This window comes from Osmerus eperlanus, chromosome 1, assembly GCF_963692335.1.
Source record: "Osmerus eperlanus chromosome 1, fOsmEpe2.1, whole genome shotgun sequence".
In the NCBI taxonomy this organism is placed as follows: domain Eukaryota; kingdom Metazoa; phylum Chordata; class Actinopteri; order Osmeriformes; family Osmeridae; genus Osmerus; species Osmerus eperlanus.
Genome location: NC_085018.1, coordinates 3700196 through 3713040, shown reverse-complemented (window position 1 = coordinate 3713040; position 12845 = coordinate 3700196). Strand labels below are relative to the sequence as shown.

Sequence of the window (12845 nt, the reverse complement as noted above, 5' to 3'; positions counted from 1 at the left end):
ACATAGAAATATTGGTTCACGAAGTTACAGCTAACATAAACATGTTAGAAGGAAGAAATACACCTCTACTCCCATCTCTTTGCGGCACACGCCCACTTTCCCTTATATCTTCCCAGCAGCGGTAATCTGCGTTTTTACTCAAGTGCGCTGCCTTTGTAAATACTGTTTTATGTTACCCGCTATTGTATGTCTGAAATGGGCGCAATCCTGTTAGTAAATGAGGCCCTGAAAGTCTTGTAGAAGCTAGCAGATGTACTGTATGTATACCATATCCACAAATACACAGGTTTAGGAAAACAATAACATGAGACTGAAAACAGCATCTGTGTAAGGCGATCAAGTTAGTGATTGGTGTTCAGAAAGCTGAATTATGTACGTTATGTATTTTGAAAGAAAAATACCACAGATCTTTGTGAAGCCATGCGGCTTCACCATATGTAGAAGCCACATTCCAGTCAATGTAGAAGCCACATGGTTTCTTCATACATAATCACCAAGAAGGCATAATACTGCATACTGAACATGTTTTTCCTTTTCCTACTCTTTCCAGTCCATAACCGACTTCAGGGCTTCCCTTGATGAGGTCATGCAAGTGAAGAGCCCTGTAACAAAGACAAACTGCACTCAGCAGAAAGACATGGACATGGCACATATTTCCGAACAACCTTGCCCTGATTACTGTATAAATAATATTGCCACCCCAAACCAAAACCATCCTCTTACGCAAAGTAAACATGACAAAACTGTACAAATGAATGAAAATAACCATAACACAGATGCAAAGACAAAAACTGCATTCTCCTCCCTTTTGGAATCTGGACATTGGGATAACACCAAAAATATGACAACCAATCAGAGACTAATGACTGGTTTGTCTGCTCAGACGGAGGCAATTGCAACAGAAGTGAGCAAATCAAAGGAGAACTTTGGCAAAACAAAAGACAATGCACATGATGATGAAGAAAAGACTGAAAGAGTTGAATGGCAGCAAAAAGAGGGGCTAAAAGAAGCAGTGGACTGCAGATGCCGATACCTTTCCCTGAGCGAGGTTCCTAGACAAGGAGTACAGGCCAAAGAATACCCCCATTATAATATGAAAGAAAACAAAATACAAGTTGTGAATGACACTGTACACCCTCATCATCCCTTAGTGGAGATGTCATTCTGTCAACAGAGAGCATCCTGTGATACAAATAGTAAGGCTTCGGGTTGCATCTGTCACTTAATGAACACACACAGTCTATTGATTATTGCCTTGGCTTTGGAATTTCCAAGGTCACCAAAAAAGTGCCAAGGGGATTGGTGGCTTTCAATGCGAGACTGTGCTGATCTGAACTTCAATGGACTCGGAGCCAAGCACTGGAAAATGACCATGGGTAGGAAGTTTAAGGAGATGGAATCGAGTATCAAAGTGGAAACTACTGAAACAAGTCAAGAAAAAATGCAGGAGGAAAGTGGAAGGATGAAGGAAACTATAGACAAACTATTGTTGAAAGGTAAAGATATAAAGCACGAGGACAGAAAATGTGATGAGACAGATGAAAACCACTCAAATGATGAGATAAAGGTGGAACTAATGGAAAAGTGTAACTTTAGTGAACAAGACCAAGTCACAGAAATACCAATGAACCAAGGACTAGAAGAAGAGGACACACAAGCGTATAACAGGAGAGAAGACAAAACAGATATAATTACAGCAAAAACCCAGGTCAACTTTGTGTCAGACACACAGAAGAAAGAGACAGAAGATGCAAGTCTGATACTTTCCTCTGCTCAGACTACACACTCAGACACAAAACAGTCAAACCCAGAATCAAATGAAAAATTCCACCAAATGACAGAGTGTAAAATCAAGAGGGCCACAGATGACAATATAACATCGAATAATGGAGTTTTAACAATGTCCCCACCTTGTAAGGTGAGTTATCATGTATCACTGCAGAAAGGTATTCAATCCTATATGACAATGAAAGTTAGGATCTAGCCTATCTTGAAAAAAATCCCAGGGCCTGTAGAGTATATAATGTAATTAATAATTATAGATATCTGGTATTATGCTACATTCTATCTAGAATCAATCCAATCCATTTGAGAAAGTCATTCAAAATAACATTCTGTGGGATAGGATCACTGATGTTTATAAGAACTTTGAAGATGACCAAATCCAGATAAACAGTTCTTTGTTACCATCCACTGGACAGGTTGAGGAACTACATGAAAATAGCACAACGCATTAGTTCCTCAATCTCAATCAGTTCATGCATACTGCAACTTTAATACAGTCATTTAAATCATTGTTATGTAACCTATTTCCTACATAACATTAATTGTGCATGCCTATTGTGTAGTTTTGGAAAGGCAGTACTGTATAGAATATTTATTGCAATTTTGAAGAAAAACTGCAATTGATCTCTAAACCATTCAGCAAAATGCTTATTAAATCAATGTCGAGTTAAAAGTTTAAAGAATCTTCTTCAAATTGATCATGACTACAGCTGTCATAAGGAACTGGTAAGAGGGCAGAGAGCACACTGAACCCAGGAACCACAGACAAAGTTGTAAGAGACAGTATTGGCACTTGGAAAATTAACACAATTCCTTACACAATACAGGACATTCTCTTACTATTGCCTCTTACTATTTCAACAGAGGAAAGTGAAAGAGTTTTCAGAAACAAAGACTGATTTGGACAGGATAATTTTTTTTAAAAATGTTTGTGGTGATTTGTTCTTGAGAACCTTATCTTTGCCCATGTCCCCTAGTAAAACTTAGCTCTTCAAATAGGGCCTTAGAGGGAATCCAGGAAATAGGACATACTATAGGATGTAAAACAGCAGGATGGAAGGTAAAATATCCAACTAAAAGATTGGATAGAGGTTAACAGTCAGCCATTCTTTTTTGAATTTCAGGAGTTAACCAACAATAGGATGACTATAAAGAAGACTCGAACGTTCATGGTGGATGGCCGGGAAGTTAGTATCACCACATCAAAAATTGTTTGTGAGAGCGACAACAAAGAGCAAATGAGGTCTGCCAGGTAACCATATTTCCTGAAAAAAATATGTTTTAGGTTCACACGTGATTAGTTTATTTTAGTTAAAATAATGTTCAAATGTTTTCCACATTGTCCATAAACAAAACAAAAATACATTTAGCAAAGATATAACTTACGTGCATGCCATCTTAATATTGGACAAAAAATATATATATGTGAATCCGACTGTATATTACAATTCCAAGTTTTTCTGGTTTTAACTACACAATTACAAAGAAACCTTCAGACACAGTTGACATAACTATCAGATTACATTAATTTGCATCCATTTTAATCAAGCCTCTGATTCAAAGTTTTGGTCAAAGTAAAAAAAAACTTCATGCCACGATTCATACTCAAAACATGGTATACTGTAAGGCTACTGTAAATGATATACATAGTGTGAAACAGTCTTAATCCTGTTAAAACTCTTCTTTTGACTTTGGCAGCTTTTGTTCTTTAAACTGTACAACTGATCCAACACAAAAAATTGCTTGCTTCTCTACTAGCTTTGCAAACAATCGTAATTAATTTCAACATGAAATATCTCATTAACTTATTTAAAAGTTGTTGGATCAGCAGTGATGATTAGATATGCAAGCTAACCCATTCAGTGTTTCACTCGGGTACACTTTGAATGCAGACGCCAGGAGCTGCAGGCCCTGAAAATCCTGCAGAGGGAGGAGCAGAGAGAGCATGCCCGGTTGGAGCAGCGACAGCATCAACAGAGACAGATGATGTTTCGACAAGTTGCACAGCAAATGACTGTGAGGAACTTTCCCTAAATGGAGTTTCATCTCATCTAGCATTTGGCAAAAAAGATACACTTAAAACCTAGATTTTTTGGTTGTTGTATTAATTAGCAATGGGTCATTCCTGAGCGTTAGCAGTGATCAATTCACCCTTTAAGAAATGCATTTCCTTGGCAAACGCTGTCGTGGTTGTGGGAGTCCCCCTTCTTAATCCCAGCCTCTCATGCGCTCTACTTTAACGAAGCAACACCAAAATATACTAAATTCTGTATGAAATAGGTAGGGTTAAGGCTAGGGTAAGAAAGAAAGTATTTAAACAAAAGTTTAAATCACGTTCACATTTCTACACTGGTGAACCCAAAGCACCAACATTGACAGTTCATCTGCACCAAATGCAGACCCTTCATTTTGTGTACCGTTCCCCTTCTTCAACAGTTGACCTGCTATTCCTCTCTACTATACAGGGAAACTGCTGTAACTGCTACAGCTAAAAATGCATTCCTTATATGCCCATGTCCGTGATGCAGCTGGTGATTATAATGTGTAGTTGATTTGGTGTTAAGAGATTTAGCACATTTGGAATGTGCAGGCAGTTAGGACAGTGAACACATTAATTTGTGTAACAAAATTCCCTGATCTATACTTGAAGTATATCCACTTTATATTGTCGTTCTGTTAGCTAGCCAGCATTTCATCCATAAATAAACCCCTGTGAAAGCAGAGATTCAATGTTATGCCAGTAGTCAGCACTAACCTGGCCATATCGGTTGTAAAAGCAGATTTACAAATTTAACAAAATAACAATCAGAATTTCCCTATTTTTATTACAGCAAACTTTGGTGCGTTACGCGCTTTGTTCCATTTAATTGTGAATTCCTTTGTTAATCGCATTAGTCCATTGACAAAACTAAATTCACTGAAGTTATACAGCCCCCGATACAGCCTCCTAGTGCACACGCTAGTGAAGCGTTTAGTGGGAGGGATGACCAGAGGAACAATTGAGTGAAGGGGTTGTGGAGGCACATGAAAGATGGGTATTGTTTTTGGACATTTTGAAATGCTGATTCGAACAACGTGGCACTGCACTGTCTTTATAAAAAAAGACACCTGCTAAATTATGAACTTTGCAGAGTGCCCGTTTCTCCAGATAATCTTTGACAACTAACACGGACACAAACACACAAAAAAACAAATAGAGATTCCTGGCATTATTAGAGAGATAATATCAGGTTAACAATTGAAGTGTGTGAAAATCTGAAATCTTTGTAAAATGAATTTCAGAATATCTTAGTATTTATAGCCCTTTGTCCCACTATTGCTTTAAGGAAAGTGTGCACTTGAGCTGGCATGGACTCCACATGTTTGTGCAAAACCTGATCCCAGCATGATTTCAAAATTTTCCAAATAGCTTTGTGTGATGTCACAGAATTCTTGGCTTGTCTTCAATTTCCCAATGATCATAAGGTTTGGGACTAGGCCCTACCCGTATATATACAAATGGCAATCCCTACAATAAAAAGTAGTGCTGTCAGTTAAACGCGTTATTAACGGCGTTAACGCAAACCCATTTTAACTGCAAGATTAATTTTTTTATCGCAAGATTAAAAATTAATTTTTTTATTTTTAATTTTTTTATCGCAAGATTAACGTTCTTTTTGGCTTAGCAAACTTTGTAGTTTTTTCACATGCTGTTGCAACGACTACTGACGTTACAAAAACTACAACACCACACTGGATCTAGCTAGACCGGAAACAAAACAACAGGCATGCCGCACACACTCTTAAAGGCCGATTTATACTACTCTGTTTTCACGGACACACCAACGTATTTTAATCGTTTGACAGCACTAATAAAAAGACAAGAACCTGAAACTGTAAACGTAAAGGAATGAGTAAAACAAGTATATTGAAGCACTTTCCTCACTACTTTATGCCTGGAGTTTTGATTACTGCTCTGCACAATTTGGATTGGTTACAGTTTCCACTTGTGGGTTTTTATTGCATGTGTAGACTAAGAAGCAGTACTACGACGGTGAACTGGAGAAGGTGGAGAAACAGTACCTCCAGCAGAGTAGTCGGGTGGAGGCCGATCACACAGTCAGGTTAAGAGAAGATGCCCGCAGACTTAAAAGCCAGCAGGAGAAAGATCTAGGCCGCCAGGCAGCAGCACTGAGGAATCAGCCCATGAAGGTAAACACATCCCAATGGGTGATACATGATGCTGCACACAGTCACAGGTTCTCATTTTTTTCTATGCCCATATGAAAATAAATTATTACTTAATTCTGTAAGACCTTCTATTAGACTGTAACACCTTCATCTACATTTTCCCCCTTTACCAGGAACAAACATTCATACAGAAGCAACAGCAGGAGCTAAATGAGGCATTACAGAAGGTTGTTCAGGAACATAAAAGGAAGGTTGCCTTTATGGAGAAAGAATTCATGATCAAAACTCAGCAGCTTAAAAGAGGTATGCACATACTTATGCACACAATTATAATCACTGTCATCCCAACCATAAACAAAATGAATGAATTCTCCCTTTTGTGGAAAGATGAAAATATTTAATTAATGCTTGAATAGAACATACAAGTAGTAATTGCAGATAATCCTAAACCGAGTATTAAATAAATTGTAAATATAACTTTGTAGTTGAAAATCTTCAGTGGTCAGTATGTCCCAGTGCTTGAAGTGGGGAAAAAAGGTGCCGGTACTCTCTTGCATTGGCAAATCATTATGACATTTGAGATTTCTACAGTGAAAAACAAAACTTAGAGATATTGCTGGTACAACAACTTATTGTTATTTATTAACAACATAAATGTATGTATTTATTTAAACAAGTCGTGTGTGTGTGCGTGCGTGCGTGTGAAAACGGAACTCCAAGTCTGCAACGGTGCTGAGATTGGAACTGTACAATCCCTAGGGACACACACACACAACAGAGACGGGGAGCAGGGTTTATGCCAGACATAAAATTAGAGAGTAGCTACACAGATGGCAGTGAATTCAGTCTAGAGATATTCTGCTGTGATATTAACCAAATCGGCTATTCTAAATAAACAGTAGACAATTAAGTTAAATTATTTGATTGAATATTCGAAAGTAGCATACATTTATGGCATGAAAAAACATAATTATTTATTAATAATATATAGGTGTTCAAACTTACAGATTGGCAAAAGGATGTTATGGGGTTGTTCATCAGCTCATCAGTATCCCAGGAACATGGGGTTCATCAGCTTTTTTGGTGCCTTTGTGAGGCACAGGCTTTCAGAGATAGAACCAGAGGTAAAGGATTAGTTGGCAGTGTGGGGATGCATTTAGTGAGGAAGTTGCATTAAATAAATTGTAATCTATTGTGCTGACACATTCATTGCCAAAGACAGAGAAGGAAACCAAAGGTATCCTAAACAGAAGTATTTGGAATCTAAATTCTGTTCTACATTTAAAAGACAAAAAGATGGTTTACCTACTTAAAAAAGGCTCCAGAAGGTCATGGGGTCAGCTGCTGCCAAATGGTGAGGGGCTTCACATGTAAGTTCATCTGCAGATCTTCGTCCCTTTGCCAAACATGATCTCACATAATTGTGTGGACTAAACTGCTGTAATGGTGGTCCATTGCATTTCAGGAACACCAGGTTGGACAGTCTGTTAACAGCAAGGGAGTCCCTTTTGACTGTTAGGATATCATTCATGCAAATGAAGGCTCTTTCGCATTCACTGGTAGACACTGCAATTGTATGGACAGCTTAAGAAGAGGCTTCAGGGATGCTGGGGTCCGGGATGCCCTCAATTCCTTGTACTCCCGAACTCCCTGGATGCTCTCTCTTCTCTCTATTTTAAATGTGTCACATAACCGAAGGACCTCTGCTTCACCATGTTGTATGTCCAGATTTCCCTCTGGCCAAGTATCTGGTTGAAGAACCTTGAAGTCGGACATCAGTTTGCTTCCACCTCTATATGAGGAACTTTCCTGTGTGTTGACATGAGAGGAAGTTGTTGTAGCTGTCCTGGTTCTAATATTTTCCACCATGCTGCGAAAGAACTGTCCTGCATTGATCTTTACAATCCTTTGATTGTCACACAGTGACACATTCTGAAGAGATTTCTCGGTTTCAGCTTGAAGAATAGTCTGTGTGTGGGGGCCAGGCGTTGAAACCATGGACTCAAACACCCGGATCTCCCGAAACAGCAGCTTGTCTGCTTCAGGCAGTGCTGTGCCTCTCTTTTGCAGCATCCTTGAGAGATCACTCAGTTCTGGTAGGGCAAAGTACATAACTCCAAGATTACACACGAAAACACAGAGGTGAGAATGTCAAGGAGTCCCTTATATTTTGCTCTCTCTGTTGAATCCATGGTGACATCATGGGCAGCACTAGAAAAGTGTGTCTGAAGCGCTCTGTAATTCTCCCAAACAGCCTTTACAGTCCTCTCACTTGAAGCTACCCAACGGATTGACAAAACATGGCCAATGACAAGGAGACGCTGCCCAACACATGTTGATGCAATTCTCTTTGGTTTTTGGGTGAGGCATGATATAAATTGTATAGCTTATCAAAAAAAATCTTGAAGTGATTAAGACTACTGACCTCCTTGAGAACATCCCCAACATCCCTTTGGCAATTATTTGGTTTTTCACAATGTATGCTTCATGTTTTGGCTGCTTGCAATGTTTGGGGCTATCTCGTCGTTATGATCAGTGACCTATGCTCTTTTGTAAAGCCCTCTCTTAGAAGTCGCTTTGGATAAAAGCGTCTGCTAAATGCATAAATGTAAATGTAAACTGCCAATTCTAGGCGATGATTTAAACAGTGAAACACAAACAAGTCTGGGAATCTGGCACAAAGTTGTGTAGCCACCCCTGCTTTTCTGGAAAGCATCACTGATGCTCCATCACATACAAAAGCCACAAAACACTCACTGAAAAAGTGGTAATTGAATCCGTATTTGTGGAGGCATAACAACAATGTCTCTGTGATAGCATTTGCTGTGGTCCCTTCCAACTCAAGCAGGTCCACACCAAAAAAAACGTGTCAGGTTCTGCGTCAGCAATAGCTGTCCGCAAACAGACAACCAACACAGTTTTCCCACTGATTGTCGTAGACTCGTCGATCAACAAGCACACTTTTTTTTTGTTTACAATGATGTCATCGACCATCTTTTTTCTCATCTCCGTTGCAATATGGTCAATAATGTTGGCACGTCTTGTCGGAGTGCACAACTCGGCCCATGTTCACTCCATTCAACTCTTGCAACATTACATCCATTCGCAAGTCTTTGAATGGACGCCCATGCTTGCATTTTGTATGCCGTTCGTAACACCCGAGATGTAGTTTTGTGTTCAGCCCTGTGCATAGATTGAACTTGCCTGCTCAGTTCATTGCGGGATGCCATCTCCGCTATTTTGGCTGCCTTAAAGGCCATATGGCAGGTTAAACACGACTGTTGATTAATGGGTACATGAAGCACTCAAGATATGTATATCATTTAAAATATCTCCAAATGGTGTTAAAGACCAGTTTTTGTTGTTTTTGGTGTTAGCATTAGCATATTAGCGCAAATCGGCGATGACGTCACGTTGGGGAGTCATGGAGGAGAGAAGCCTCAGCCTAGTACTAGAACTATGGCGACTGACTGGGATGAAGAAGAGGTGGCAAAAACCACTAATGTGTAAGATGGCCCGCAGCCGTATAATTTCAAACCAAGTAGACATGAGAGGGCAAATGAGGAATTGCCGAGACCTGATGGCCGTCAAAGCCAAATAAATGGATGAAGTGTCCTGGTGAGTTGCTATCATTTAGCAACGCAGCAACGATCTCTGGAGCTAGTCTACGAACAGCAGTGCACATATAAACATTTTTTTTACTGTCAGTGAATAGCACCGAGTGAAAGTCAACGTTTTCTTTATATCTAGTGACAGTGATCATTCAGGGCCTGACATAACATTTTTGAGGCACTTGTCCTTTGGACAAGTAGCCCTACATTTACGTTTCACTTTTCCATGCACAAAAGTCACGTCCGGGTAAAGATTGTGCCTTTGACCAACGAAGATGAGCTGTAAAATTATACAAATGATAACAATTGAGGTGTTATTAAAAAATATATTTGTTACATTAAACATTTACACAATTTCTGAAGAATGAAACACTTTCTGTTATGTACTGTATTGCAGCTTCGTCCCAATATCTCTACAGACCGTGCAGCTAATTTAATGCTCAACACTTGAACGGGGGCTTATTACTTGAAAGAGTGTAACTGAGAAGACACAGTAATTCCTATCAGGGCCTGGAAATACTGTGACTTGCAAAAGTAGGCAAATGGCTAGTAGACCATAACATTTCATAACAATTTCGGTCAATCAAACAGCTGCAAGACCCAGTGAAATATTATATACAGCTAGCAAACTAATACTAAGACTAATACTACCGGTAAACTTAGATCTAGATCTAGAAAGAATACATCATGCTAGCTATGGGCTAGCTATGGGCTAACATGCCAGTCCCACCTAAAAATCCCCCCAAGATCCCTACCAGGCCCTACAAGACTTCTGCTACTAAACAGCCTAATGAACCTGTCCATATCTAAGGGATTGTCTCTTTTTGACTCCACACTAAGCACTCCAAGATCACTGAGCCTTTCATTGTTCATGGTTGTGCTCAAATGATTTTTTATAAATTTCAGTGCCGAAAAGCTACGTTCACATGCTGCTGTGCTTACAGGTAGAGCAATGGCAACTTTGAACAATCTGTACAGTTCATGAAAGACCTCTCTGAATGGCTCCAAGAATACAGTGAACTTCAGCACACTATCTGGACACTCCATTCCAGCTGCCTTCTTCCTCTCGAAAACCTGTTTCACTTGATAAAGCTCATGCTTAAGACCCTCTATGTCAGTGTTATAAATCTTGCCAAACAAAACCAGAGGAATCTCATCCAAAAAGCTGTTGCTTTTAGGATTGAATGCTTGAATGCCCTTCATTATGTCCCAATTGTCTTTGGAAAATCGCCTCTCTAATTCAGCTTTCACAGTGTCCAAGATAGGATAGAAAATATTCCTACGAACACTATCCTGGTCGTCATTGCGGTTTTGCTGACCAATCGTGGATGTGACAACAGACCCATGAAGGGAAGAGCTGGTCTTTGGGTGTCTTTTGGTAACCTCAGAGTTAATATTGCAATGGTGAGCAGTGTCCAGCACTTCTGCCCACAACTCCCTAAAATACATGTCCTCTCTGTAGTGTACAATGGTGTCTTGTCACGCGTCAATTAGGTCAACCGCACTTGCTAAATCCAAGGATGGGGATTGGAGCATATCAGACAGATACTTTGTGCTACCAAGCACCCTTCGAAATGTAGCCAGTAGGCCAATGAAGACCAAATCAATTTGGCTAAGTAGACCACGTGCCTCTACAGACCTGTCTCCGCTATTCTCATGGTCAAGCTGGTGTAAGACACGAAGAACTGCAGGCAACCGGTCCATTAGGTTGCGGCATGCATAAAACCTACAAGCCCATCTGACGTCGCTTAGCTTTGGTAGCTCTCGAGGCTGATCCTTGACCATCTCTTTCTGTACCTCCTGCCATCTCTGGTGAACATAAGAGCCAGACAAGAAGGTGTACAATCTCTGAAGTAAAGAGAAGAAGCAATGGGCCTCTCGCACAGATTTGACTGTGTCCACCAACACCAAGTTTAAGCAATGTGCATTGCAATGGACATAGAAGGCTTGTTTTGCTACAGACTTTATCCGTGCAGAGACACCCGAATGTCTCCCACTCATTACAGAGGCGCCGTCATATCCTTGGCCTACAAGGTGTTCACGGTACTGCAATCCATAGCGTTCAAGGTAATTTATTATCTTCTCTGTAAGACCAGCCGCATCAAGTTTCTCAGCTTGCTGAAATTGCAAAAAAACTTTCATGAACAGAGCCATTGTAGTAATACCTCAGCACCAAGGACATTTGTTCCTGTTTTTTCATGTCCTTAGTCTCATCAGCTAAAACACTAAACACCTCACTTTGTCTGACTTCTTGGACAATATCAGTCCTCACCATCTCTGCTAGCACCTCCAGAATTTCATTCTGAATAGTTGCTTTTTACACCCCTCTTATATTCAGCCCATGCCATCATGGCATTTATGTGGTGCTCTGCCTTGGTGTGCTTTGCAAAACCGCCATCTTTGTATAAGGCCTTTTTCCAGTTACAAAAACCATTAACTGATGAGAATGGTGTCTGAGGAGCACAGGGGAGTGAAAAATGTCTACATACAAAACAATGTGCAGAGTTCTGACTCTGGGAGTACTCAATTCAAGTAAAGTCTTTGTACCACGCAGCAAAAAAAAGCTCTCCTCTTTCCACCTTGTCCTTCAGTTCTGGGGAATACCTTCATCACTGGTTGCACCGGGCCCACAGCTCTTGATTGCGAAATATCTACAAATACCAAGAGTTAAAAAAAACTACTACTTGTTACATACTGCAATGGCTTAGGACTAGAGTAGACAGTTGTAAAGCATGCTGAGAGTTCAAAAATATCTTGTGATTCAATTCTATGGAGCTGCTGGTGAAAATCTTCTCACGCTAAATGAGCTGAGAAGTAGGCTAATGTAAAATGAGTTCTTAACATGTCCCATGGATGGTAGGAAAGTGACCCTGGTTATTCAGAGTTCACATTATTGTTGCATTCTGATTATAACTAGAGGATAAAAGATAACTACAGATTACAGATTAAAAAATACTGTAGCTATTGTGAGAGAAAATACATCTTCCTGATTAGTTAAGAACGTATATTTTCCCTAATAGTTTGGAACTTATGAATTCATAATTTAACATTTAGGTGTTTATGCTTTATTGTTTGCAAGTCAATGCTGGCAGACAAATTACTTTCGGCACAGCAGCCAAGTACTACAATAGCAGTAATTCCCAGCTATAAACTGTGCGCTTTTGAGATTATATAAATTATACCTTGAGGACCTTCAGGTGCAGCAAATGTTTGGCTATTGTCAATGTGACTGTCTGGGTGTGGTGCTGCATCTTCAGTTGGTACTACGTTATTCTCCAC

At 39.8% G+C, this 12845-nt stretch overlaps 1 protein-coding gene across 1 annotated transcript in view; it reads left to right on the top strand.

Moving 5' to 3' along the window:
- Positions 1 to 12845, top strand: part of si:dkey-81j8.6 (serine/threonine-protein kinase 10) — a 73352-nt gene that overhangs the window by 33409 nt on the left and 27098 nt on the right. The window contains exons 8-12 of the mRNA XM_062483519.1: positions 551 to 1918; positions 2910 to 3037; positions 3678 to 3801; positions 5797 to 5976; positions 6129 to 6258. Of these exons, the coding sequence (XP_062339503.1) occupies positions 551 to 1918; positions 2910 to 3037; positions 3678 to 3801; positions 5797 to 5976; positions 6129 to 6258 (1930 nt within the window). The remainder of the gene's footprint in view (positions 1 to 550; positions 1919 to 2909; positions 3038 to 3677; positions 3802 to 5796; positions 5977 to 6128; positions 6259 to 12845) is intronic.